Source organism: Podarcis muralis, chromosome 2 (genome assembly GCF_964188315.1).
Source record: "Podarcis muralis chromosome 2, rPodMur119.hap1.1, whole genome shotgun sequence".
Classification (NCBI taxonomy): Eukaryota; Metazoa; Chordata; class Lepidosauria; order Squamata; family Lacertidae; genus Podarcis; species Podarcis muralis.
The window spans coordinates 7,703,075-7,730,414 of NC_135656.1; the positions used below are offsets into that span (position 1 = coordinate 7,703,075).

Consider the following 27,340-nt stretch of genomic DNA (forward strand, 5'->3'; position numbering starts at 1 on the left):
AGCTCTCCACTTGACTCTGTCCCACAGGGAGGGCCTGAAAAGATCTGAGTCTTTTTTACAAGATTATAAATATCTTAGCAGGAGCGCTGTCGTACTGTGGCTATCTTCAGGCTCCCACAATCGCTTTCGTGATCAGGAATCTGAGCTTCTAAAAGTGGCTCTCCAAAGGCCTTTGTTACCAAAGCTCTGTGTAGAGAGAAACTTCCCCAAGGGGGAACAGGTGTATCTTTTTATATCCCCACACCTCCCCCAGGCATATATACATCATTAGACCGTTTAAGTCCTTAGCCATCCCATCTCCCAAGGGAAACCTGGGAGCTGTAGTTCTGAACAGGGCTTCCCAAATTATCAGCACCAAACTACAGTTCCCAGTGTTCCATCTTGGCCATTTGAAGGCATGGAGCAGTTAGTGGTTAGTAAGTACAGAGGTCTGTGCTAGAGTTGGCAGAGGCAGCAAGCAGCAGAGGAAAGGAAGACCTGGCAGTCAGACAAGGCCTGCAGGACTTGGACAGCTCCCAGGACTTGGACAACATGCTCCAACCACCTTGTAGCACAAAACCCAGAAACACCATAACCAGACACTGGAGAGACCTGTCAGGAGTAAGCATGGACCAATGGTACCAAATAGTATGGGAAACAGCCCTACTAGAAAAATTAACCAATAAACTGAAACTGACACGGGGACAAACAGAAGAAGACGCCTTTACCCCGGTATGGCTCCCCTTTATCACATACACAGCCCAACAAGACAACGACAATAATCCACCAACAGCATACAAATCAATATGGCGGGTGGTGCTGTGGGTAAAAGCCTCAGCGCCTAGGGCTTGCCGATCGAAAGGTCGGCGGTTCGAATCCCCGCGGCGGGGTGCGCTCCCGTCGCTCGGTCCCAGCGCCTGCCAACCTAGCAGTTCGAAAGCACCCCCGGGTGCAAGTAGATAAATAGGGACCGCTTTCTAGCGGGAAGGTAAACGGCGTTTCCGTGTGCGGCTCTGGCTCTCCAGATGCAGCTTTGTCACGCTGGCCACGTGACCCGGAAGTGTCTCTGGACAGCGCTGGCCCCCGGCCTCTTGAGTGAGATGGGCGCACAACCCTAGAGTCTGTCAAGACTGGCCTGTATGGGCAGGGGTACCTTTACCTTTACCTTTTAACCTGCTCCAAAACACCCACCCACCCCACTCACACACGAAAACAAAGATCACCACAGCCAATCACAAACAAACAAACAACCATACCCTAGGCCAACCCCAACCTCTCTCACCACCAAAGGAACACAAGTGAACAGCACAAGCAACGCTGACACCAAACCCTACATACATTAAGCATAACAGAAACATCGCCATCCGACCCCACCTCCACCCCTTCTTTTTTTTCTCTCCCCCTAATGTTTCAACAAATGAAACGGATTTGTAAAAATGTTACATGGAAAAAATATGAGAGACATTACACTTACTTCTGTAAAACAAGAAAATCTTTAATAAAAAAAAACCAACAACAAAATGATCCTTATGTCGTGGTGAAGGCCTTGAAGACTGTCTCCAGCCCTACTTCCTCAGTGAGTTTCTTTTAAAATACAGCCTTCTGAAACCTGGTGCTTTGCAGATGTTCTAGACAAGTCCCTTCATCCTCAGCCATCATGGCCAGGGATGGAGAGCTGTAGTTCCAAACATCTGGAGGGCACAAGGTTGGAAAAGGCTGCTTTAGGAGATTGCAGTCTGGCACTCTTCTGACACCATGTTTGTGGACTGTTTACCCTCCCAGTTTGATCCCCCACAACAACCCTGCGAGGTGGGTTAGGCTGAGAGGCAGTGACTGGCCCTAGGGCACCCAGCGAGCTTCACGGCTGATTGGAGATTTGAACCCTTGTCTCCCAAGTCCTCGTCTGTAACGGCTACACTACACTGTGTGCTTTGCAATAACATCCATATGCAGGCATAAATACATAATGGAAGAGTTATGCAAACGATTCCTCTAATTAATTAAAACAAAATAAGGCTGTTTTGTCCTGAGCTAACTATGATTGAATCTTTGTTTCGTAAAGCAGAGGTGGGGCTTGAGAGAACACAGAATGAGCTTTCCTATTGCCACTTTTTTAACTCGCTATACTACCATTATCTTACTTTATTGTTTGCTTTAATAGGGTGGGAAGGGTGGTGTGTATGGCTACTTAGTTTGTGGTTTGTTTGTTTTTATAAAAAAAAACCCCTCTTTAAATGAACATTTAGTAAAAAAAAAAAAATATGTGTTGCTAGACTACATCTCCCATAATCCCAGGCCACTGGGCATGCTGGCTGGGGCTGATGGGAGTTGGAGTCCACAATTTCTGCAGAGCCTGCAGGCTCCCTGCCCTATTATAAAGTATAGTGATTATGGGCTAAGTATTTTGCTATATTCTAATATAGGGACGCGGGTGGCGCTGTGGGTTAAAGCCTCAGTGCCTAGGACTTGCCGATCGAAAGGTCGGCGGTTCGAATCCCCGCAGCGGGGTGCGCTCCCGTCGTTCGGTCCCAGCGCCTGCCAACCTAGCAGTTCGAAAGCACCTCCGGGTGCAAGTAGATAAATAGGGACCGCTTACTAGCGGGAAGGTAAATGGCGTTTCTGTGTGCTGCGCTGGCTTGCCAGATGCAGCTTGTCACGCTGGCCACGTGACCCGGAAGTGTCTGCGGACAGCGCTGGCCCCCGGCCTATAGAGTGAGATGGGCGCACAACCCTAGAGTCTGGCAAGACTGGCCCGTACGGGCAGGGGTACCTTTACCTTTACCTTAATATACTACTCCCTTGAGTCCAAAGGGAAAGAGCAGTAAAGTCTTTCAGGAAATGCAATTAAAGCACATTTTCCTGCTTTTACATTCCAGCTTGGTTAGATATACACTTTACGCAAACACACACACACACACACACACACACACACACACACACACACACGTAGAGAGCACATTGTTAACAGCTCGCCTCAAGTGGTTGAAGGCTGAACCTTGAGGGGCACTGAAGTTTTATAGATGTATCTTAAGTTGCATGTTTGGATTGTGGTTCCTGCAATTAGCAGATGAGGTGGGAGATGGGTTTCTGCATTAGACCACTTCCAACTGCAGCTGCAGTTCTTGTACACAGAACAGCAAGCATGCCTGGGAAACAACTAGATTAGAGGAACCTTGTCCCTGGCATCTCATTTAAGATGCATCATTATGTAGTTTGTGCCCCACGGTCTGAAATGTAACAGCCCAGATAATGTTTCATTTATCTCCTCATTTGCTTTGTGTGAGAGTGAGGTTTAGGAAGAAAGAATTTTAGCTATGTGCATAACAGGAAATTGTATACCGAGAGCATCATAGTTGACAAAGGCTATCTGACCTTGAGATGCCAGAGAAGGGGTGGACAATGTGAGCAGAGAACAGAGTAGCCATGTGCAGAACGATAACAAACGACTTTGGGAAAACTTGGAGAAAAGGCTCTCAAACCCATTCCGGTTTGGAAGACAGGAAAAACTCAGACCTTAGTGACTGCTAGCTCTGCCCATGGGAACCCCTAAGTAAAACCAGGCAGAGGTTCTGCTTGCAACCAAGCGGCATATACCGTATTTTTCGCCCTATAGGACGCACTTTTCCCCCTCCAAAAATGAAGGGGAAATGTGTGTGCGTCCTATGGGGCGAATGCAGGCTTTCGCTGAAGCCTGGAGAGCGAGAGGGGTCGGTGCGCACTGACCCCTCTCGCTCTCCAGGCTTCAGGAAGCTCTGCACAACCCTCGGGAGACCGGCGCCACTTCGCGCCTGCTTCCCGATGGCTGAGCAGAGCTGCCTGCAGTCCCGGGGCCAGCGCAGCTCTGCACAGCCATCCGGAGTGGGGCGCGAAGTCGGGCCCGCCTCCCGATGGCTGCGCAGAGCTGCCTGCTGTTCCGGGGCGAGCGCAGCTCTGCGCAGCCATCCGGAGTGGGGCGCGAAGTTGGGCCCGCCTCCCGATGGCTGCGCAGAGCTGCCTGCAGTCCCGGGGCCAGTGCAGCTCTGCGCAGCCATCCGGAGCGGGGCGCGAAGTTGCGCCCGCCTCCTGATGGCTGCGCAGAGCTGCCTGCTGTCCCGGGGCGAGCGCAGCTCTGCGCAGCAGTGGGGAGCGGGGTGCGAAGTTGCGCCCGCCTCCCGATTGCTGCGCAGAGCTGCCTGCTGTCCGGGGGCGAGCGCAGCTCTGCGCAGCCATGGGGAGTGGGCCGCGAAGTTGCGCCCGCCTCCCGATTGCTGCGCAGAGCTGCCTGCTGTCCGGGGGTGAGCGCAGCTCTGCGCAGCTATCCGGAGCCGGGCGCGAAGTCGCACCCGCCTCCCAATGGCTGCGCAGAGCTGACTGCATTCCGAAGCCAGGGGAGACTGGCGCGACTTACCGCTGGCCTCCCTAGGCTTGCGGATAGCAGGCTGTTCTCGGGGCTGGGATTGGGGAAAGCTCGGGCTTCCCCCGCGCCAGCCCCGTGCTTGGGGGGGGGGGGAATAATTTTTTTTCTTTATTTCCCCCCCCCCCAAAAAAAAACTAGGTGCGTCCTATGGGGCGGTGCGCCTTATGGGGCGAAAAATACGGTACATTTTGTTAAATAAAGAATAATAAAATAATTGTTGTGACTCCCGCTCAAGAACAACAGCAAGAGGTGTGTTTCCTTGGGAGTTAAGAAGCTATTCTTTATTCTGACAGTATAAACTCAGGAACAGGAGAAGAGCAGAAATTAATCAAGATGGCCCCGGGTACCACTGGTAAGGCAAACCAATTCAAGCTTCATAGTCCGCTAAAGGCAGTTCATGATTCCAGAATCAGGAGTTGCAGTCTGTGACTGTACAGGTTACACAACACTGTCAAACCGATAGTTGTGTTAATTGAACTAACAAATATACCCACAACGTAACGGGCTGTGTTTAACTATATAAATTCTTTATACATCATATAAACATAACTCTTTTCACATTATCTACTTGAGTAGAAGCAATTAAGGACCAACATTTAGAACAGGAAATACAAACAGATCAGTTCTTCTATATGTAATCTCCAAATAGAAGCTTTTGTGTTCTACATATGTACAAAAGAATCGGTTTTTTTAAACATAATGTCCAAATAGAAGCTTTTGTGTTCTACATATGTACAAAAGATTCAGTTTTTTTAAACATAATGTCCAAATAAAAGCTTTTTGTGTTCCACGTATGTCTTAGCGAATACAAGAGTCAAACGTAACAACTTTAAGGAGCACTACTTGCAAAAGATGAACTTTTCTTTGTAATGTTCCACATCTGCGTTTGCAAAGTATGCAGCTGCTGTATGCAGGTATCAGGCGAAGGATACGAAAGATCTTAACATGTGCCTTTGCAAAATATAGTTGTTGTATGCCGGTGTCAGACGAAAAAACTTAAACGTGACAAGGATTCCCGGAATAATACCTTGTTTTGCCCTGTCGGGCTTTGTCAGCCGAGCATACTCATATTTTGTGTATCAGAGACTTGGAACGAGTGACATGGCGATGCTTCAGAGGCCACACCTGAATTTCCTCTTCCCGACTGCTGAGTTTCCCTCCCTCCGTCTGGCATTGAAGGGGGCCTCCTACCCCGGAGCCAAGAAGGAGAGGGCCTGTGAGTCTTCCAGAAGGAGAATCTGAACAGAAAGATCTGGCTCTGAGCGGGAGGACTCTGAGCCACGACCTCTCTCCTCCCACTCGCTGTCCTCACCAGAGTCCTTGGGGATGGCCATGGCAGAAGGGTCTTTAGGTTTTTTCAGGGGCACACAATTTCTGGCCAGTTCAGTGGCTGTAATTTGTGGGCTCCTGCATGTGTCTGCATAAATAAAGAGCTCCTTCCTGCATGCATCAAGTAGATTTGAATGTCACCCAGGAAAGCCAAGTGCGTCACAGAGACACTCCTTATAAAAAATGCATGAGACTCTTATAAAGGCAATTACCTTTCCGCAAGGCAGTGGAGGGACATTACGTGACCCAACGAAGTAATGAAAAACGTGTAAGAGTGGAACACTGTTTTGTCCTGTCAACAAGTGAGGCTACCACTGCCACACACACACACACACACACACACACACACACACAGTAATTGAGCATAGCAAGGAAAAATAATCCAAAATAGGAAATTTAAGACGAAATGTGGATGATAGCAGAAAGAATAGTGACTTTCTTGACCCCCAGATGTTAAAGGTCTGACAACCCTGATTCTTCTTCTTCTTCTTCTTCTTCTTCTTCTTCTTCTTCTTCTTCTTCTTCTTCTTTAGATCAGTTCACATGATCTGTTTTGCCTGCTTTTGGCCCCTATGGGGTAATGAGCCGTTGTCATGGGATCACTTTCCTTTTCATGACGAAACCCATACTCTGTTCGACAAACTGAGCTTGGGAACATGTTAGTGGGCAGCTCAAGGGGTTTTTGCTCCCAGTTCCTGCAAAGATGCCCATGGGAGCAAAAACCCCTTGAGCTGCCCTCCAAAGACTCAACTAGAAATAGCAGGGTTGGGTTAGGTTCGGGTAGGGTCAAAGGAAGAATTGGTGAAAGTGAAATTTGGGTGGGTTAAGCAAGGCTTTTATAGTGCCTTGAAGAAAACAGGCTAAAGTAGATAAAAAGGTAAAGGGACCCCTAACCATTAGGTCCAGTTGTGACCGACTCTGGGGTTGCGGTGCTCATCTCGCTTTATTGGCCAAGGGAGCCGGCGTACAGCTTCTGGGTCATGTGGCTAGCGTGACTAAGCTGCTTCTGGCAAACCAGAGCAGCACATGGAAACGCCGTTTACCTTCCGGCCGGAGTGGTACCTATTTATCTACTTGCACTTTGACGTGCTTTCGAACTGCTAGGTTGGCAGGAGCAGGGACTGAGCAACGGGAGCTCACCCCGTCGCGGGGATTCGAACCACCGACCTTCTGATCGGCAAGTCCTAGGCTCTGTGGTTTAACCCACAGCACCACCCGTGTCCCTGTGCTAAAGAAGATCAACTGCTGTGCAAAGGGCTGTAGCTCATCTGTTTGGCACTCACAAGGTCCCAGGTTCAATCCCAGTAGGGCTGGGAGAGGCCTCTGACCCTGGAGAGATGCTGCCCGTCAGGTGAATAAGTGGCCTGAGTCATTAAAAGGCGGCTTGCTGTGTGGCTCCCTGGCTTGGACCAATGAACGCTCCCATGACCTTTGTGTCTTCCTTTTGCAGTATGTGACCCGCCGAAGGCTGCCACCATCTCTTCCAGCGTTCAGTCATGGACACCGACACCGTGCCCCCACATGAAGCCTCGTTGACAGTTAATGAGCAGGTATGTGCCTCTCATGGACCCCTAATAATAATAATAATAATAATAAAATTTATTTATATCCCGCTCTCCCCAGCTGAAGCCGGGCTCAGGGCAGCTAACAACAATAAAATAGTACAACATTCTAAAATCATTCATTATAAAATTAATTCAAATCAGATTGATGGCAACCATTGGGCTAGAGTTCTGTGAAGAATTACCAAAGGAGGGAGTCAGGCTGTGCCCTGGCCAAAGGTCTGGTGGAACAGCTCTGTTCTTGCAGGCCCTGCAGAAAGATGTCAAGTCCCGCAGGGCCCTAGTCTCTTGTGACAGAGCGTTCCACCAGATCGGAGCCACAGCCGAAAAAGCCCTGGCTCTAGTTGAGGCCAGCCTAACCTCTCTGTGGCCTGGGACCTCCAAGATGTTTTTGTTTGAAGACCGTAAGTTCCTCTGTGGGACATACCAGGAGAGGCAGTCCCGTAGGTACCGCCCTGTCAAAGGGGTGCGGGAGTGGCGGGGGAGTGGAGCTGCCGCTGGCCCAGCGGAGCCTTAGACAAGGTTATCCTTTGTTGTCTCTTTTCAGGTGATTGTGATGTCGGGTCATGAGACCATTCGGGTGCTGGAGGTGGGCGTGGATGCTCCAGTACCTGTGGAGAACGAAGGGAAAACTCTGAAAACTGCATCAGCAACCAGAGAAGAGGCTCCTGTGAGCTGCCCTCCAGAGCCCAGTGAAATGGGAAGGGAAGGGGTAGAGCAAAACCCAACAAAGGCATCGGGAGAGTCAGGTGGTAAGAGGCACTTTGTTCGTTCATTCTTTCCGTCCGCCCTGCTGCCCAAGAGGCCGTGCCGTAAAATAAATTGTAGGTTAAATGGGTCAACAAGGGGGCAACCTACAGGCCTCTTAGTCTTCTTTTTGTGGTATATTCTGCATTAGGAAAAAGTCCAACTCTCTAAAAAGTTAAGGACCCTACAATCTTCATCAGAGGCCCTTCTCTGTGTGCCTCAATCGAGGGCCCAAGTGAATCAATCTTCTTGGTGGTGGCTCCCCATCTGTGGAATGTTTTCCCCAGGGAAACATGCCTGGCACCATCATTGTCAGTTTTTATGAGGCAGAATAACACCTTTTTTAATTTGTCAAGGCCTTGGGAACTTAAGTTAGTATCTGCTTCATCTTTTAGTGAGGTGGGGTAGGACTTGTCCTTATTATGTTGCTGGGTGAGCACTTTAGGAATTTTGTATTGTACTCTGTTTTATTTTATTTTTTTATTTTTTTCCCTTTTTTATTGATTTTAATTCGTTTTGCTACATCAAACATTAAAACAAACGAAAGAAACATACATAACACATACACACAAAAAAGAAATACATTAAAAAGAAAAATAATAATAAAGAAAACAAAAGAAAAAACATCTCCTAACATAAGATACCAACAAATTAGGTTACATTTACTAAATAACACACAACACTAATTGACTTCCCTTCATCTCGGTTTCAGAATATATTATATGATTTTGTATCTGCAGTTTCTGTTCCTCAAAAAACTCTTTACATCACAAGTGTTATGTCACACCTACTGTGATTTTTAGATTTTTTTACCTCTGTTTCCATGTATGTCATAAATTTATTCCATTCTTTGTTAAACTTTATGTCTTTTTGATTTCTTATTTTCTGTGTCATTTTTGCCAATTCTAAATAATCAAATAGTTTGGATTGCCACTCTTTTATAGTTGGGATTTTTGATGTCTTCCAATTCTGCGCTATTAGAGTTCTAGCAGCCACTGTCGCGTACTGAAAGAGTGTTTGATCTTCCTTTTTGATTTCCTCTCCAATTATCCCCAGCAAAAAGGCTTCGGGGTATTGTACTCTGTTTTAAATGATCTGCTTTTTCATCCTGCCAGTTTGTATTCTATCTAGTCACTTGGAGACTTTTTAATGTAAAATGACTATCAAATGTAAGTAATCATAATAAGCAATGCTTCCCTAGCTGATGAGGAAACATGGAGCACGTGAAAACATGAGGGACATTCTGCCAGCAAGGAGCACTTGAGGGGAGTGGAAACCCAGCTATTAACTCCCAGCTTCCAGAGGTTAGGCCAAAGGATGAGTAGTTTCTCCAGCCGAAATCACTTGCCAATGAGCTTGCACACTGCCTGCTGCCAGTTGGTCCATCTCTAGGTCTTGGCCCACCATGTGGGAGTGGAGGGTTCAGGCAGCAGAGATGGATAGAAGCAAGTGGTTGCAAAGTGTGTGGGCTGGGCAAGATGCCAAAGCCAGGAACAGACAAGTTGGCAAATGCAGAAGGCGTCTGGGTAATAGGGATAGTCTGGAAGACATGGAGGACCAAGTGCTTTCTCTAGGCAGTGAGTTGTTCAGACTGGAGAACAGTAGGACCCCTGCAGGTTATCTAGGCAAAAGTGGAAGGTAATTTGTTTCCTCCTAAGTTTCTTGCTAGAAAAATTCTACCCAGATTCTTCACCTAAGAGGCCTAAGGTGCCTGCTGTTCCTTTGTTGGGGGCCAGATTTAAATGGGTGGACCTATCCACACACTGTTCCCTGCAACTGGGCTTCCTAGTTAAATGGGGCCCTCACCTGGTATGTTGGCAGTGTTAGCATGGTTCTTCTGATGGGTACCACAGTCACCGTACGGTTAGCACAGGTTTGACTCAAATAGCTATCATTAAGAAAAATGAGTCGCTTTGCAAATTCTCTAATCATTTGTCCTTTGCGTGTGAAGCAGGTGCCCCCAAATTAAAGAAGAAGTAGTAGCGAACATTTTAAATAGGATCCCTTACTACAATGCCCCCGGAAATCTACGGTCCTCCAAATATTATTAATCAACTTATAGTTTACTTTTTAAATTGACTGCCCCATTGATACCCCACTGTGATGCCAAAAGGTCTTTGTGGCTTCTGCTCAAGCCCTCCCCCTCCCAAATTGGTCTATTTTAGAAAAAAATTAATGTTTTTTTTCCCCTCTTTTAACTGACGAGACCTGCAGGTCCCATGCTATAGTTTTCCCACTTCCAGATTGAATCCTTTAAAAAAAAAAAAATGACAACACCCATTTTTACACTTTGGTGATGCCCACGTTTACGTTTTGGCCACATGCACTTTAAAGGACAATTGGAGTTGGAGGCACGTGGGCTACGCCCCCCCCCTTTCTCTGCCTGCCATTATCCTATTTCCAAGTTCCTTCCCTGAATGGCTCTTCCTTCTGTAAAGGGCGGTTTCATGCCATGCTCACGAGTGCTACCTCCATCTCCACTTGGCCCAGCATTCTGTGGGTATCACCCGAACGGGTAAACAAAACGAACTGTTTCCTCTTGTCTCCAGGTGAAGTAAAGGCATTACCTGAAATAACCCCTGCACCTATCCCAGGAATCGTCCCCTTCAGCCAAGTGACAAGCCAGCAAACACAAACTCTAACGCCCGTCACACTGCAAGCTGCACCGCAGGTAACTTACCTTACAGTTCTTTTGTTGGGCACGTGGGAGGAAGAAGCCTATTGGCCACTGAACAGAGGAAATGGTGCATTTCAATTTCTGCAACAGTGTGGGAGTTTCCACCTGTGCCTTGGAAGAGCCAGGTGTGGACACATCCTACTTATGTAGAAGCAGAGTTGCCAGAAATCCCTTGGCTTGGGGGATTGTAGAGCAGAATTCCCAAACTGACTGTGAAGTTGGCATTTGGTGTGCATAGAGCACTCTGGGGCCCAGGTGTTCTAGGATCAAGAATGCACATTCTGTTCTATGGGGCTTTGATGCTCTCAAATGGGTTCCTGTTTTCAAAGTGTTCCATCTGGCCAGACTTTGTAGAAATCAAATGCACTCTTCCAGTGTTTACTGGCAGGGATCTGTTTCTTAGCTTGTGCGAAGCGCTGTGGGGCATATGCAATGCAGCTCTGGGCCATGGGTCTGTTCAGGGTCTCACACAGTAAAGAACTTATCGCTGTTAAGGGGGATCTCCTCCTTGTCCTGGAAAACCTGGGTTCCAAAGCACGTAGGCATTTTGTTCACTGCAAGCTTATATGGAGCAACAATTTTTGTGAATAAATTGTTCTCTCCCCCAGCCCCCCACCATAATCAAAGGGGGCTAACCATCTCCAAGCCGGAGAAAACTAAAGGCATATGCTGAGGGCCTTTCCACACAATCAGCTTTTTTTGCTGAATAAATGAGCATTTGTTACCGAATTTGATGCACACAGTCCTCCTCCAAGGTTGCATTTTTTGTTGTGGGCATATCACATTTTCCCAGCATTTAATCTGCAGTATTACCAGGGGGGTGGGGTGGGGGAATGGGGTTGTGCAAGAGTCAGCTGTTAGGCATTCTGTGCTATTATTAGTGACGCAATTCCCTCCAGCACCAGAACCACCGCTCTGGCTCACATCATTTTGTAAATGTCTATTTATTTTAGGAAAATCTAATTCCTCCTGGTAGTTGTCCTCTCCTTCGTTATTCAATGCAAAACATGCCCTCAAGCCTACAAGCCACTTTTCCCTGGGCCATTTTTTGAAATTTAAATTGTTGGTTTTAAATTATCTATTTTGTTGTTGTTATTATATTTCAAACAGGTCCCTATGGGTCTTGGGTTCTTATGCACCTCACAGTTTGCAAACAAGAGTTTGTAGCAAACCAGAATTTATTTGTTTTTTAAAAATAAAATACTATAATACTAGTTTTATTCTCAATGGTCATATGCATTTAAAGTTTTAAACATTCTTTTCCTGGTGAAAGTAGATTTCCTTTTCCCCACTTATTATGGCCTCTTGAAGGAAAAGAAAAATATCCTTGAAAAAGGATTTAAAAATTCAAAATACCTTGGGCCATTTATAAAAGCATAAAACTGCTCTTCTGTGTTTTTTTAATCTTTTCCTGTGTTTTTGTCCTCCATCGCACACACATGCAGCAAGACAAGGCAATGCAGTCCTTCCATCTACTATATTGGAATGAGATATCATACTTATTTGCATTGGGACTTGGGGAGCTATCACCTACTTCATAAAATGCAATTGAATCGTGCTTCATTTGATTGTGTGGAAAGGCCTTTAGTGCTGATGTCAGCAGGAGAGATTCAATGCTCAATCATCTTCTTCCCTGCTCTGGGCATTAGCCACTTAGAGCAAGAGTTCCCAGCCGCTGCACATTTTGTGGATGCTGCAATGTCCACAGAGAGGCAAAAGACTGAGGCAGAGGTACCTGAGACTGAGATGCTTTTCTAGGCAGGAGGCTTTGTATTCAGGTGTGCTCACACCACCCAGCTCTTTTCTAAGATGAGTACAGAGGAGCTCTCCTTCCTTGCTCCTCTTCCCTTCTGAACCCTCTGCAGTGCTGTTTGCAGCGGGTGGCGCTGTGGGTTAAACCACAGAGCCTAGGGCTTGCTGATCAGAAGGTTGGTGGTTCGAATCCCCGCAATGACGGGGTGAGCTCCCATTGCTCTGTCCCAGCTCCTGCCAACCTAGCAGTTCGAAAGCACGTCAAAGTGCAAGTAGATAAACAGGTACCGCTCCGGCAGGAAGGTAAACGGCGTTTCCGTGCGCTGCTCTGGTTCGCCAGAAGCGGCTTAGTCATGCTGGCCACATGACCCGGAAGCTGTACGCCGGCTCCCTCGGCCAATAAAGCGAGATGAGCACCACAACCCCAGAGTCGTCCGCGACTGGACCTAATGGTCCCTTTACCTTTACCTTAAAGCAGCAAGCCGGAGTACTTAAAGCGATTAGATTTAATTATTTATCTTTATTAAATTTTTATATTGCCATTCTTCCGAGGATTCCAGGGCAGTTTACAATATAAAATCACAAAAATACACACCACAGTAACAAACAGTAAACCCCACCCACCCCGTTTAAAAGGCCGTAGATTGTTTAATTCACCAAAGGCCTGGGAGAAGAGGAATGTCTTTGCCTGGAACCCAAAGATATCTAGCAAAGGTGCTAGGCAATCCTCCCTGGAGAGAGCATTCCACAAGCAGGGAGCCACCACAGAAAAGGCCCTTTCTTGTATGTCTGCCCTCCGGACCTCTTGCGGAGGATGCACACAAAGAAGGGCTTCAGATTATGATCGCTGGGCCTGGGGCGGCTTGTATGCAGAGAGATGTTCCTTGAGGTGTTGTGATCCTGAGCCCCTCAGGGTTTTATAGGTCAAAACCAGCATACTGAATTGGGCCTGCAAACTAACTGGCAGCCAATGCAGTCAGGCCAGGATTTGCATTACAGTATATACTTAAACTGTTTTGCCCCTGTGAGCAACCTGGCCGCTGAATTCTGCACCCGCTGAAGTTCCCGAACTTTCTTCAAAGGCAGACCCACATAAAACATACTGCAGTAATCTAACCTAGAGGTTACCAGAGCATAGACGACAGTAGTTAGGCTATGCCAGTCCAAATAAGATGGGCCACCAGCCGAAGTTGATAGATGGCACTCCACGCCACTGAGGCCGCCTGAGCCTCAAGCAACAGCCATGGCTCCAGAAGTACCCCCAAGGTATACCTTTATCAAGAGCAGGCAATTTTCCAGCTAGCCGGTCTAGGGAACCACTCGCTAACAGTGCCTCAGTCTGCAGCTAAGTAGATCTGTAGATAGTAGATCCCAAGATCTGCTACAGAGCTTCATGGGGAGCAAATCCAATATTGCTTGCAGTGAATATTTCCTTGTGGAACATTGCAGGGAGTGTTCTCTTAAGGAAGAACTGCCACACCTACAGGTGGAGCAGCATTCAATGACTCCGCCAAGGATGTGGTACAACCGCGCCAACTTTCCCCAGGACATATCCCGGGAGAAATAATTGGCGCCAACGCATCCTTAAAATGGCTGCGCTTTACTGTGATTGCTACAAGGCATTGTGCTTTGGGTGGGTGGGGGGAGGGGAGCTGATAACAGATGCAGCCTAGAGCAATTTGTCAGGACTGTGAAAATGTCCCCATCTCGCTTGAACGTTGACTTTGCAACCAGCCCCCACCTGAGTGCCACAGAGCTGGGTCTGCCCAGCTGCTGGCACGGGGCAGAAAGCCGCACACAGCACAACTCAGGCAGGCGTCTCCTGGCTGGGCTGGGCCTCCTGTGGGCTTGCTAACGTGGCTGCTGCTGCTGCTGCTGCTGCGCTGATGCTGTCTGCAGTGGCGTTGATTTCTTTTTTCCCTTTTCTTTTTTAAATCTTGTTTACTTTTGCAGGTCTTGACTCAGGAAAACTTAGCAACAGTTGTGACAGGCGTTATGGTTCCAGCAGGGGCAGTTACTCAACCTCTTCTTATCCCCATCAGTATTGCAGGTCAAGTGGCAAGTCAGCAGGGGCTGGCTGTGTGGACATTTCCTGCAGCAACGGTTGCTGCCCTCCCAGGACTGACGGCTGCCTCTACTACTGGGGGAATTTTCAAATCACCTATAGCCAATTTGCAAGGTAACAACAGCTTCTTAGAGGGTCTCTCCTTGTGACAGTGACCATTCAGTGCTCGTGCAGAACCAGAAGCCCCCTTGCTCTGCGGAGGCCCAGAAATACTTTGCGTTCTTTAAGGAACGCAGTATTGCTCTAGGAGTAAACAGAAGGTGGAGGAGCAGGGGGTTAGTTTAAAATAACACAATGTGGAAGGGGGGGTAGTTTAAAAAGAGCCATTGGCAATATTTCCATTTCCATTATCTTAGAAGGAAGGGTGTGAAGCATGTTTTGCAGCAGGGTTGCAACCAAAGTCATGCCCTTCCAGGTGTCGTTTGACTACTGCTCCCATCATCCTTTCTCATTAGCTATACTGGTAGGGGCTGATGGGAGTTGTAGTCTATGGGCTAGTGCTTTTTTTACTGTATATTAGTGACCATTGCTCTGATCCACGTTCTGGAGCACCCTGTTGAGTTCATCTGCTAGTTTTAGTTGAGCAAACTAGATAACATTTTCATATCTGTTACCTCTTCTGAAATGAATGAGGGATCCCCTGGGAGCTGAGGGCCTCCATCAAAGCGGCCCCCGGCCAGGTACGCAGCAAATTCAGTAGCAGTCCCTGAGCATGTTCAGTAGATTACAGTGCAGTGTGTCTAGTCAGTTTCAGAGCAGCCGATTCCATTCTTGTCTCCCAACCCCCCCAACCCCATTTCATTTAAGAGAGGCTGTTGTTCCAGTCAGTGGTTTTATCTTTTTATTTAACCAATTTACAGACTGCTTCATAGCTTAAAGCCATCCAAATGGGCAGAATGAAAAGAAATGATCAAACCTGTAATTCTAGCACTTGGGGGGGGGGGCACCCAAATTATACATTTGGAAAGTTGATGAATTGATATTTGATTTGGTATTGTGATTTGATACGGATAAAATGAGGCTTATTTTGGTTTCTTGTAATTGAAAGCTAATAAAAATTATTATTTTTAAAAAGCCATCAGAATGGCGTACAAGGTAAAAACTGGATAAAACACACAAACACGGGTTCTAAAAACAATAAAACTGTTTTAGAAAATTATAAGGTCAATAACGCAATTTATTCCGAAAGCCTTCTTAAACAAAAATCTCTCCAGTGAGCACCTGGGTCCCTGTCTCGGTTTGGCTGGTAATTGATTCCAGAGAGCTGAAGCTGCAACACTAAAAGCCTGATTTCTAGTACAAGCTAGGTGTACCTCTGGGCACATGGTGCTCTCAGCAGTGCCCCATCTGATGAGTGCAATTGCCTGCACAGATAAATGGGCAAGGTGGGCTCTTAGATACCCTGGTACCAAGTTGTATGTATGAGAATAACAATTAATGAGAAGAGGGTACTAAGGCAGGGACGCTTAATGAAGAACATATGGTCACAGCAGTATTACTTCTGTAGGCACATCTTGTCATCGGTGGCCCGTTCAGGAGCCTGTGATCTGAAGCCTCCTGGTGGCTGTAGAAGCTATCGATTGAGACAGCTGCTACAGCAACTGTGAGGCTTCCAGAAAGCCCTGGCTTTATCTTGCAGTAGGGGAGAGCAAGGAAGATGCAGTGATACAGATTTCTGTGTAACACACAAACTTTCATATTCTTAATTTGGATATGATAAAAGATGCTATCTCATCTTTTATCTCAATCCTGTGCAGCTGCAGCAGCAATAGTCTGGATATAAAACACCTGCTCTTTCCTTTAGCTTTACCGCTTTCCTGCTTTACAGCACAATCCTATACGTGCATACTTAAAAGTAAGCCCCACTGTGTTCAATGGGACTTACTTCCAGGTAAGTGTGTATAGGATCGCGGCCTTAGATGTAGAGGTGTAACTTCATGGATTGAAGCAACCAGCAATGTGACCGTTTTGATTTACAGGGCAGGAGAAAGAATGGCAAAGCATAGCGGCGATATTGAGTGTTCTTGTCTTGCTCCCACAGCTGCCGCAGTGCTGAACACGGCAATACAAGCCCCTTTGCAGCCAGCCCAGCCTCTCCAGGCGCAGCAAACAGTCCAACCGCGGCCACCAGCCCAAACACAGACTGTGTTCCAGCCTCAGGCTCAGCCAGCCATTTTGCCGCAGCCGGCCGCAGCATCCACACCACCTGTCGCCAAGCCCTTGGAAACGCCAACCCAGATCACAGTTCAGCCAGCAGGATTTGCCTTTAACCCTGGAATAGTAAGGAGCTGGAAGCATCGCTGAAGAGCTAGCTCAGAAGATTGGGGATGGGGGAAGGAGGGACAAGTTCTCAATGGGCCCACAGATCCTTCCGATCTCCTCTGAGGTCTGCAAGGAGTGGGGAGAGGTCAAATGTAGTTTGGCGCTAAGGCTACCTGTCTTCTGATGTTTACAGAGAGGACGTTCTTTCATTATATGCTTCCATTGTAAACATGAGCAGCAACTTTTGGGGGGGTTCCTTTAAATACTGAACAAATACCATGGGGTTGTACCCAATGGTTTTTTATATTGTGATTCTATGTTGTGAACCACCCTGAGATCTACGGGTATAGGGTGGTATACAATCAATCAATCAGTCAATCAATCAATCAATCAATCAATAAATAAGGACTTTGTGTTAGCAGAAAACAGTCTCGTGCAAGTTGCTGCAGCATCCAGAGTTGCTTCTGGGGCTTGGGGGAGCCACTGGAGCAGTGTGAGATGTAGCACAGAGGGCTTCAGTGGAGGAGGGTGGGAGTTGGTGAAAACTGGTTGCACTACTGTGCCGGGACAGGCACTTTCCACTAGTGCAGGGATCAGCAACCTAAGGCCCATGGGCCAGAAGCGGTCCGCGAAGGTCCTTTGACCGGCCCACGAGCCGCCACCGAACCGAGCCGCCCACTCACGCACTGTGCTAAACCAGGGCAGGGACTTGCTTCCGCAGCACCGGAAATCGCGTCGACGCAGATGCCGGAAATCGCATCTGTGCACGCGCAGACGCTGAAAATCGTGGGTGCACACACAAGCAATCTGACCCACGGAGGGATCTCCGCGGGACCGATCCGGCCCAGGCAAGATAAACCTTGCCGACCCCTGCACTAGCGCAAAGCCATCCTTGGAATCAACCCATGAATCCATGTCGATAAGAAAGACTGACCCACCTAGACCAGCATCCTGGTCTCACAGTGGCCAGCTAGATGCCTGTCAGCATCTCTGACATAAACTGCCCATCACAACCCGTCTTTGGTCTTAATTCAGAGTGGGTGACTTAATGCTTGACTAGCTGCTTCAGCACCCAGAAAACATCTTTGCCCTTGAACAAAGCGCATTGGAAATAGTGGTGTAGCAACTTACAGGTAGCAACACTTTAAAGTCGTTTTGTGCTTTCAGTGTGGTAATAATGGATAGGGCAGCTACTCTGGTCAGCCAGCAAGCCAGGTGCTGATTGCAATACAAACAGACCTCTTCATGAATGCTCAGTATTCTTGATAAGGGCTTCATAATAATGGATTGCTTAGACTGGGACATCACATGCACAATACTGAAAAAGGAGAGGAGGCAGCTAAGGCAGAGAGATAAGTCTCACTGTTAATGAGAATGCAGAGTAATTCAATCCTTGGCTTCTGTTTTCTCCTGCAGATCAGTGCGGCTTCTCTGGGAGCCCAAACTCAGCTCCTCAGCTCCCTGGCTGCTACACCAGTAATTGCAAACACCATTCCTAGTGTGCAAGGGATAACTGGACAGATCCTGACCAATGCTCAGGGACAAGTAAGTGTCATTTGACTCCAGAACCCAATCAAAGCCACAGTAGATCTGGACCTATTGCACTACTAAGGGGCACAGGAATGGGTGTTAAGTGACCTCCTATTTAAAGAAAATACAGTGTTTTCTTAAATGTTTTATTTGTTTATGTAACCTTTAGTTTCACTATTCTTTGATCAAGGCAGCTTACAAGCAGTGAAAAACTGGCAGAAGTGAAAAGGCTGCTGGGGTGGAGTTTTAATTGTTGGTGTTCTCTGCTTTTTTTGTGGGGGGTGCTGTGGTTTAAACCACCGAGCCTCTTGGGCTTGCCGATCAGAAGGTTGGTGGTTCGAATCCCTGCGACAGGGTGAGCTCCCATTGCTCGGTCCCAGCTCCTGCCAACCTAGCAGTTCAAAAGCACGCCTCCCCCAAAGTGCAAGTAGATAAATACTCTGGCAGGAAGGTAAACAGCGTTTCCGTGCGCTGCTCTGGTTTCGCCAGAAGCGGCTTAGTCATGCTGGCCACATGACCCAGAAAAACTGTCTGCGGACAAACGTCAGCTCCCTCGGCCAGTAAAGCGAGATGAGCACCGCAGCCCCAGAGTCATTCGTGACTGGACTCAACTGTCAGGGGTCCTTTACCTTTACCTTTTTATTCTCTGTTTTAAACCACGCTGAACTATTTTTGGCTGTGAACACACATTTAAAGCATCACAATAAGGGGGAAAATATGATGTGTAAATGTGCACAAGTTTGACTCAGCCCTTGAGAGGTTGAAAGTCTCCCTATTCTGCAAACTCTCTCTCCCCCCCCCCCTTTTGTTTCTCATAGCACTCTCACTTTTGTCCTGCCGTCCTCCAACCCTGCAAAGGCGAGAGGGAGAGATTTGAGAACCTTTGCACTGCATCCCTGATGCATCTTTCCTTCTCCTCTCTTCCAGGTCATTGGGACTCTTCCGTGGGTGGTGAACCCAGCTGGAATTGCCACAGCCAACGCCGCCCCTGCTACATTGCCGGCCCAGAACCTACAGCTGCAGGCAGTGACGCCGCAGCTGCTTTTGAATGCCCAAGGCCAGGTCATTGCCACCTTGGCTAGCAGCACCATCCAGACAGCGACAGCGGCAGCTGTTAGAAAACCTAGCACGCCCGAAACTCCAGCAAAGAGTGAGGTGAGCTTCAGCTAGCAAGGACAGCTGATTCTTAGGGGAAACCACTGGCGGACTCTGCGGCAGAAGTATAGCAAGTGGGCATGCATGGGGCACCCATATAAAGGGGGGAGGAAATGAACACATCAGACTGGATCCTAAAAACCACTTACAGGAGTTAAAAAGCCTTTCAGGAGGCTGGGTTATGGTGTGGGTAATTAAATAATGACACTTGAGATTCTGGTGACCTGCACCCTTGTTGGCTCGGCGGTTGAACTGTATGAAACGACTCCATTGTAAAGTGTCATCTGAGGCAGTACAAATATTAAGGGCACTACGAATAAATGTTTGTGTCAATCTGTGACGACTCATATGTACATGCCAGTCAATGGTGTTAGCCATCACTGGGTGTTGCAGTTATTCATTGACGCAACGTGTGAGCGTGAGGCAGGTTCACATAACCTCATCCTGAGTGACGGTCAAGACAGACGTCGTTTTTTTAGAACCAGTGGGTCACTTTAGCAACACCCTCACTGCATTCGAACTGAGTGCGCCTTTTCTTCGCAAGACAAAGCTCTGGAAAAACAGACTCTCCTAGTTTTGCAGCTGAAGGCAGATGTGCATGGCACTGATTGGCTGCTGCCTGTGGTGTCACTAAAAAGCACATATCCACCGCCACCCCAAGGTCCCTTGAACAGATTTTCAGTTTTTAAATAATGTTTCTTTTTTAATAATAATAAAAAACCACAACGCTAGGACAGAACAGCAAAAGAAAGATGGTTATCCCTCTGGAAGCCTGAGGGAAGGGGCAAAACTATTGGCTGAGCTGATGTTTTGATTTGCCTGACTGCCGTTTCAGTAGTGAGAAGATGCAGGGTTCGTCCTGCAGGTCAGAGACTTGCTGTGACATATGTTTATATCACATCTGCTTTCATTCTAATTTGTATCAGAGGGGACAGGGCTTCCAGGTGGAGGAATATAGCTTTTGCTCAAGCAGTATGCATTGGGCAAAATTAGCAAATGACAGGCATATTAGTTTGCATGATTCCGATTGTGTTTTTGATCTTCCTTGAGTCACCAGGACTGCACACAGTCCTTGCAAATTACCATATTTTTCGCTCTATAAGACGCACCAGACCACAAGACGCACCTAGTTTTTGGAGGAGGAAAACAAGAAAAAAAATATTCTGAATCTCAGAAACCAGAACAGCAAGAGGGATCGCCGCGCAGTGAAAGCAGCAATCCCTCTTGCTGTTCTGGCTTCTGGGATAGCTGCGCAGCCTGCATTCGCTCCATAAGACGCGCACACATGTCCACTTACTTTTTAGGAGGGAAAAAGTGAGTCTTATAGAGCAAAAAATACGGTAGGTTTGTTCATCAAGCCATGCCCCACAGCTCATGAAAACCCCCAGTCTCTGATTTAAAAACAAACAAACCACTTTCTTAACGTCACTCTCTTTTGCTGCCTTGCCAGGTCCAGCCAATTCAACCCGCCCCAACTCTGCCACAGCCAACCATAGTCATTGCAAGCCCACCCCCTGCATCCAAGCTAGCTTCTGCTCCTGTCCCCATCACCTGCTCAGAGACTCCGACTGTCAGCCAGCTGGTTTCCAGTAAGCATCTCTGCGACCCCTTTGGCTTTGGAGGCAGGTGGAGGGGGGGCTGGTAATGGGAAGGGGTTCACGGTCCAGCCTTACGGCCGGCTGCGGTGGGTGCGCAAGCCGCAGTTTCCTCTGGAAATTAGGAAGTGCCCGATTTGTGTGGCGAGAAGGCATTGCAACCCACGATGCTGAAGCTAGGCCAGTCTGCGTCTGGTCACTGTCCACCTGGGGACCGCAGGGATGTTGCCTTGGGTTCCATGATGCCAGAAAGGTGGGATAGGAATGTAATAAAAATTAAGACACCTGCACAGCTCTCTTAGCCTGAAGAAGAGGCTGCTTAGCCTGAAGAGGCCTCTTGTCAGCATTAGCCTTTAGGTGCTGCAACACAGCAGCAGCAGCAACACCCTTCTCAAGGCTCTTCTCCTGGCTTCCTGCCTTGTGCTGTAAGGTGTCCACGTGTCTGTTCCACTCCTCCGCCAACTGCAGTGGACAGCATTTGTTGTGTGCTTGGCTGCAGGAGCCGCAACTGCATAGGGTTAGGATTTCCCCATGTACCATGACATGGGCATAAATTGCATCTCCTTACTGGTCCATTTTTTATTTTTTACTTCTTAGAGCCTCAGCCTCCAAACAGCGGAAGTGACGAAGACGGGATCAACCTGGAGGAGATTAGAGAGTTTGCCAAGAACTTCAAGATCCGGCGCCTATCTCTGGGTCTAACGCAGACCCAGGTGGGGCAGGCGTTGACTGCTACCGAAGGACCCGCGTACAGCCAGTCGGCTATATGCAGGTGAGATGGATGTTGCTGTTCCCCAGGGCTCCTTCATCCATTACATCTCCACTGTGTCTGTGCGGTTGCCGCGCAGTCATGGGATCCAGTATTGGGCATTTGAAATAAATGGTGTACCTGCCTATTTCCCAGCCCCTTTGAATCCACCCTTAAAATGTAACAGTGGGATCTCAAGGTAATCTGCTTGCAACCCATCAAATAATGGCCAGTTATCGGATGGCCATGTGCCTTGCCTTCACTCCACGAACACTGAGAATGCTGAATCATCCTCTGTCTCCAGCCTCATTGGCTTCCCCCAGCCTTAAAAGTACAGTAGTACCTTGGTTCTCAAACTTAATCCGTTCCGGAAGTCCGTTCCAAAACCAAGGCGCGCTTTCCCATAGAAACTAATGCAAAATGGATTAATCCGTTCCAGACTTTTAGAAACAACCCCTAAAAGAGCAATTTAACATGAATGTTACTATCTAACGAGACCATTGATCCATAAAATGAAAGCAGTAAACAATGTTCTACAGTCACACAGTCAATCAATCAATCAATCAATCAATCAGTAGCTGAATTACTGTAGGTTCCACACAGTCACAAAAACAAAACAAAAAATCCGCAAAAACAAAAATGCAAAATAATTAGCAAAAACAGACAGACCTCAGCGTAACACTCAAAATGGAAGTGTGGCACTCAAAACGGAGCACATTCAGCTTCCGGAAAACCTTCACACACTTACTTCCGGGTTTGCAGTGTTTAGGTTCCAAGTTGTTTAAGTACCAAGGCGTTTGAGAACCAAGGTACCACTGTATTTGAAAGTATTTAAGAATATATATAGAGAGAGAAAAAGAGTTTTCATTTATACTTTATTTATACTGGTTTATTGAATATTTACAGATAAATTGCAAACAGATAAAAACATTAGCAGGATTATTGTAGTAATCTGGAGTTTCATAAGGGTATATATTTAAAGTAGATAATTAAATGAGCAAATTAAATTACCGTATTTTTCGCCCTATAGGACGCACCGGCCCATAGGACGCACCTGGATTTGGGGGGGGGAATAAAGGGGGGGAAATTTATTTTTCCCCCCCAGGCGCGGGGCTGGGGCGGGGGAAGCCCAAGCTTCCCCCGACCCCAGCCCCCAGAACAGGCAGTTCTCCGACCCCTCTCGCTCTCCAGGCTTCAGCGAAAGCCTGCATCCGCCCCATAGGACGCACACACATTTCCCCTTCATTTTTGGAGGGGGAAAAGTGCGTGCTATAGGGCGAAAAATACGGTAATTTGGATATGCAGAAGATATTTTAAAAATTAAGGAAACGCAGAAAGAGGGGGAAGGAAGTCTAACTTTGTAAAGTTAAATTGATTGTAAAACTAATGAAATGTATAAACTTGAAAAGTGTTTAAGAGTATTTTAAAGGATTTGGGGAGTTGAAAGGTTAAAATTTATAAAGATTGAATAGGTTAAGAAATGTTTAAAAGTCCTTAAAATGAGTTTTAAAAGCCTGTAGGTAACTGCCAAGGATGCCACGGTGGGGGTTGCTGCAAGGCTCCCTTAAAACTGATTTACGATGCTGGCTCCTGAGGGTTGAGGGGACACATAAAAGAGCCTTTTCCCTAATAAAAGAGAAACCAAGAAACCAACAAGCAATCCCAGTCAAACCACTAAAAAAATAGCCTATGGAACTCAGCTGAGCACACCCTACCTTGGCACCATCTTGATGGGAAGTCCCCAAATGGCACTGGCAACCTTGTCAGACCATCAGATGGCCATAACATTCTCCCCCCCCCCCCCCATTTTAAGAAAATATTCCCATTTTGAGTTCTGCTCTGGGTTAAAGGGTTGGTGCCCCATAATGGAGGGGAAGAGCAGTCTAGCCAGGCACATAGGAAGCTGCCTTCTACTGAGTCAGACCATTTGGCCCACCAAACTCAGTACTGTCTACACGGACTGGCAGCAGCCCTGCAGGGTTTCAGGCAGGGGACATTCCCAGCCCTACTCTTGAGACGCCAGGGGGACTCAAGCCGGGACCTGTAGCATGGAAAGCGCATGTTCTGCACCATTCAGGTTTCGGTAGGAACTCTCAGTGCTCTTCAATGGTCCTTTGCTGGCTTTTCAGGTTCGAAAAGTTGGACATCACTCCCAAGAGCGCCCAGAAGCTGAAGCCCGTGCTGGAGAAGTGGCTGAGCGAGGCCGAGCTGCGGAACCAGGAGGGCCAGCAGAACCTGATGGAGTTTGTGGGCGGCGAGCCGTCCAAGAAGCGCAAGCGCCGCACGTCTTTCACGCCGCAGGCCATCGAGGCCCTCAACGTCTACTTTGAGAAGAATGCCCTGCCCACGGGCCAGGAGATCACGGAGATCGCCAAGGAGCTCAACTACGACCGGGAGGTGGTCCGGGTCTGGTTCTGCAACCGGCGACAGACTCTCAAAAACACCAGCAAACTCAACGTCTTCCAGATCCCTTGATCTGGCGTCAAGCCTCTTGCGTACCCTGTGCGTTGCTGGTGTGAGCACTTTGTGGTGAATATTTCCCTGCACATGCTGACCCTTTTGACAGTAAAGACTGGAGCGGAAGGCGTGAGATACGGGGGTTTCCTCTGGTTTCGATGTGTCCCGGCCTTTCCCCACCCCTCACATGACCCAAATCGTGTAAATGTCAGCCGTGTCCCTTCCTTCCTGAGTGTTGTACTGGAGCTGTGAAGGGTTTTAGTAATACATACGCATTTAGCTTCTTTCTGTGTCAGACAAAACATTATCAGGGTTTTGGTTTTCTGAAGGACTTCCTGTGTTTTTTGTTTTTTTAAAAAGATAGCGTTAGGGATGGCAGCAGAATAGCACCCACCAGAAATTCCTGTTTCATTTCAAGGAGAATGTGTGAAACCCTATTTCACTTCAACCTATTTTCATGGACACTTTTATCTCTTCATATCTGGTAACAGGCCCAGTTTAACAACATCTGCGCAGAATAGTGGCATAATTTATATCTCCTTTTTCTTGTGAATATTATTATTATACAGAGCACTATTAAACTAAAAGACTTTTTATTCACTGAAGAAAATTATTATTATTATTATTAGTCCACTTTAAGTCCCCTGGGTCTGCTGCTGTTGTTGCTAACGTTGTTTTTAAAAGTGACAGTTTTGGTGGTTGCAGACGGGATTTGCTGAATGGGTTCATATCGACCCCTCCAAAGTCATGCTGGGAAGGGAGAGGGAGGCAGGGATCAGGCACCTTTCTCCTGCCCTTGTGTTCTGTGGGAACCACACTTCAGCACTGGGGTGGTGACAAATGCCAGTAGCATCAAACACAAGTGCCTCTTGGAATTGCAAGGAGACTCTATGCGAGGAAAGGCAGACCTTTGTAGAGCATGACTTCCCAAACTGGGACACTTCTAGGCTGTCTAACTTCCTGGGCAGATGATCTTGGTTCTAAATCCTTGTCAAGTGGGATCTGGGCAAAGGGACTGGCTGAGGCTGCCTTGTCTTCCTCTAGCACCGCAAGCCCGGCAGCAGAGAGGACGCATAAACCAAGGGATGTGCATGAGGGCTTGTTTGGCATACACAGTGCGATGATGAAGAAGAAGAGTTTGGATTTGATATCCCGCCTTTCACTCCCTTTAAGGAGTCTCAAAGCGGCTAACATTCTCCTTTCCCTTCCTCCCCCACGACAAACACTCTGTGAGGTGAGTGGGGCTGAGAGACTTCAGAGAAGTGTGACTGGCCCAAGGTCACCCAGCAGCTGCATGTGGAGGAGCGGAGACGCGAACCCGGTTCCCCAGATTACGAGTCCACCGCTCTTAACCACTACACCACACTGGCTCTTTGCGATGCAAAGTATGGTGTCAAATGCCATCTTCCACAGAGAAGTGATCATGGCTGTTGGAGTAAGGTTCAATCCCTGATTTGGAATGTGGCTCATACACAAACGATAATACAGTGGTAAAGGTAAAAGGTAAAGGTACCCCTGCCCGTACGGGCCAGTCTTGTCAGACTCTAGGGTTGTGCGCCCATCTCACTCAAGAGGCCGGGGGCCAGCGCTGTCCGGAGACACTTCCGGGTCACGTGGCCAGCGTGACAAGCTGCATCTGGCGAGCCAGCGCAGCACATGGAAACGCCGTTTACCTTCCCGCTATAAAGCGGTCCCTATTTATCTACTTGCACCCGGGGGTGCTTTCGAACTGCTAGGTTGGCAGGCGCTGGGACCGAGCAACGGGAGCGCACCCCGCCGCAGGGATTCGAACCGCCGACCTTTCGATCGGCAAGCCCTAGGCGCTGAGGCTTTTACCCACAGCGCCACCCACGTCCCCTTAATACAGTGGTACCTCGGGTTAAGTACTTAATTCGTCCTGGAGGTCCGTTCTTAACCTGAAACTGTTCTTAACCTGAAGCACCACTTTAGCTAATGGGGCCTCCTGCTGCCGCTGCGCCGCCGGAGCACGCTTTCTGTTCTTATCCTGAAGCAAAGTTCTTAACCTGAAGCACTATTTCTGCTGAAGCACGCCCTTTCTGGCGTGTGTAACCTGAAGCGTATGTAACCTGAAGCGTATGTAACCCGAGGTACCACTGTAATCAAAACTTTGCAGCAAAGTTAATCTTCACATGTTGGATCACTAATCCCTTTTTTTCTTCCCACCTCCCCCTGAACCAGGAGTTTTCAAGATGGTCTTCCTTTGCTCACCTTCTGCTTTTAAAAGTAAAGGGTGGCTTCAATTGCTCAGTATAAGAAGGGGCTTGTGGGCTGGCTGCACGGGTTTCTCTTAGATGAGAGGCTGAATCAGCAAAGGAAACCACTGAGGGCCATCTCCCAGGATGAGGCCCTGCTCAAAGCAAGCAGGTTGCATGCTGCGGCGCTGCCAGTGCCGACATTTGTGTTTTGACCATTTGCCAACATGTGTAGCATTCAGTCTGCATGTGGCAGCTGCGCATGGTTGGCAGGGAATTGATATATGCAGGCATGTCATCAATCAAGATTTTACCCTGGACCCAGCGCTCATTGACACAGACGCTGGGTTAGAGAATATGCTTTCAAGCATGCCTCGGTCATTCTTCCTCCCTTCTCAAATGGAAGCAAGCCATTATTCAGTTGTGTCTCCTGGAACTGAACCCGAAACCTGTAGAGTGGGCAAACTGGGAAGATGAATGGGTTGGAGCTAGAGAAGGTGGATTCATTCAGGAAGGGTGCCCACGGTGTGCACCTTTCCCAAGAACTGGCCCTGCCTCTGAACACCTGGAGCTGCAGGCATGAAGAGCTGTCACAAATATTCCATGCTTGTAAGCTTCCCAGAGACTTGAATGTTGACATTTTGGCCTGATCTTATGCCGTATGTTCTGCTTTTCCATCGCCAGGACTGTATTCAGTCCAGTACACGCAGGGGTTGCTTGTGGAGAATAGCTGTGCTTTACATGAGTCAAGGTTGTATATGCCTGTTGTCTTTGTCCATGGAGTTTTCTTGGCAGGGATACTGGAGTGGCTTGCTGGTTCCTGCTCCAGGTGGATCACGTTTTGTCAAAACTCTCTGCTATGACCTGTCCATC

General features: G+C 47.8%; 1 protein-coding gene across 2 annotated transcripts in view; it reads left to right on the plus strand.

The window, feature by feature from the left end:
- POU6F1 (POU class 6 homeobox 1) overlaps positions 1-24,854 on the plus strand; it is a 39,679-nt gene extending 14,825 nt beyond the window's left edge. For both annotated transcript variants that reach the window (XM_028721486.2, XM_028721487.2), the window contains exons 2-11: positions 7,155-7,254; positions 7,814-8,018; positions 10,563-10,684; positions 14,396-14,621; positions 16,549-16,787; positions 18,186-18,314; positions 19,227-19,454; positions 20,905-21,043; positions 21,647-21,821; positions 23,927-24,854. In XM_028721486.2, coding sequence (XP_028577319.2) covers positions 7,201-7,254; positions 7,814-8,018; positions 10,563-10,684; positions 14,396-14,621; positions 16,549-16,787; positions 18,186-18,314; positions 19,227-19,454; positions 20,905-21,043; positions 21,647-21,821; positions 23,927-24,272 — 1,863 coding nt within the window. In that variant the 5' untranslated portion in view covers positions 7,155-7,200 and the 3' untranslated portion in view covers positions 24,273-24,854. The remainder of the gene's footprint in view (positions 1-7,154; positions 7,255-7,813; positions 8,019-10,562; positions 10,685-14,395; positions 14,622-16,548; positions 16,788-18,185; positions 18,315-19,226; positions 19,455-20,904; positions 21,044-21,646; positions 21,822-23,926) is intronic.
- The last annotated feature ends 2,486 nt before the right edge of the window (positions 24,855-27,340 follow it).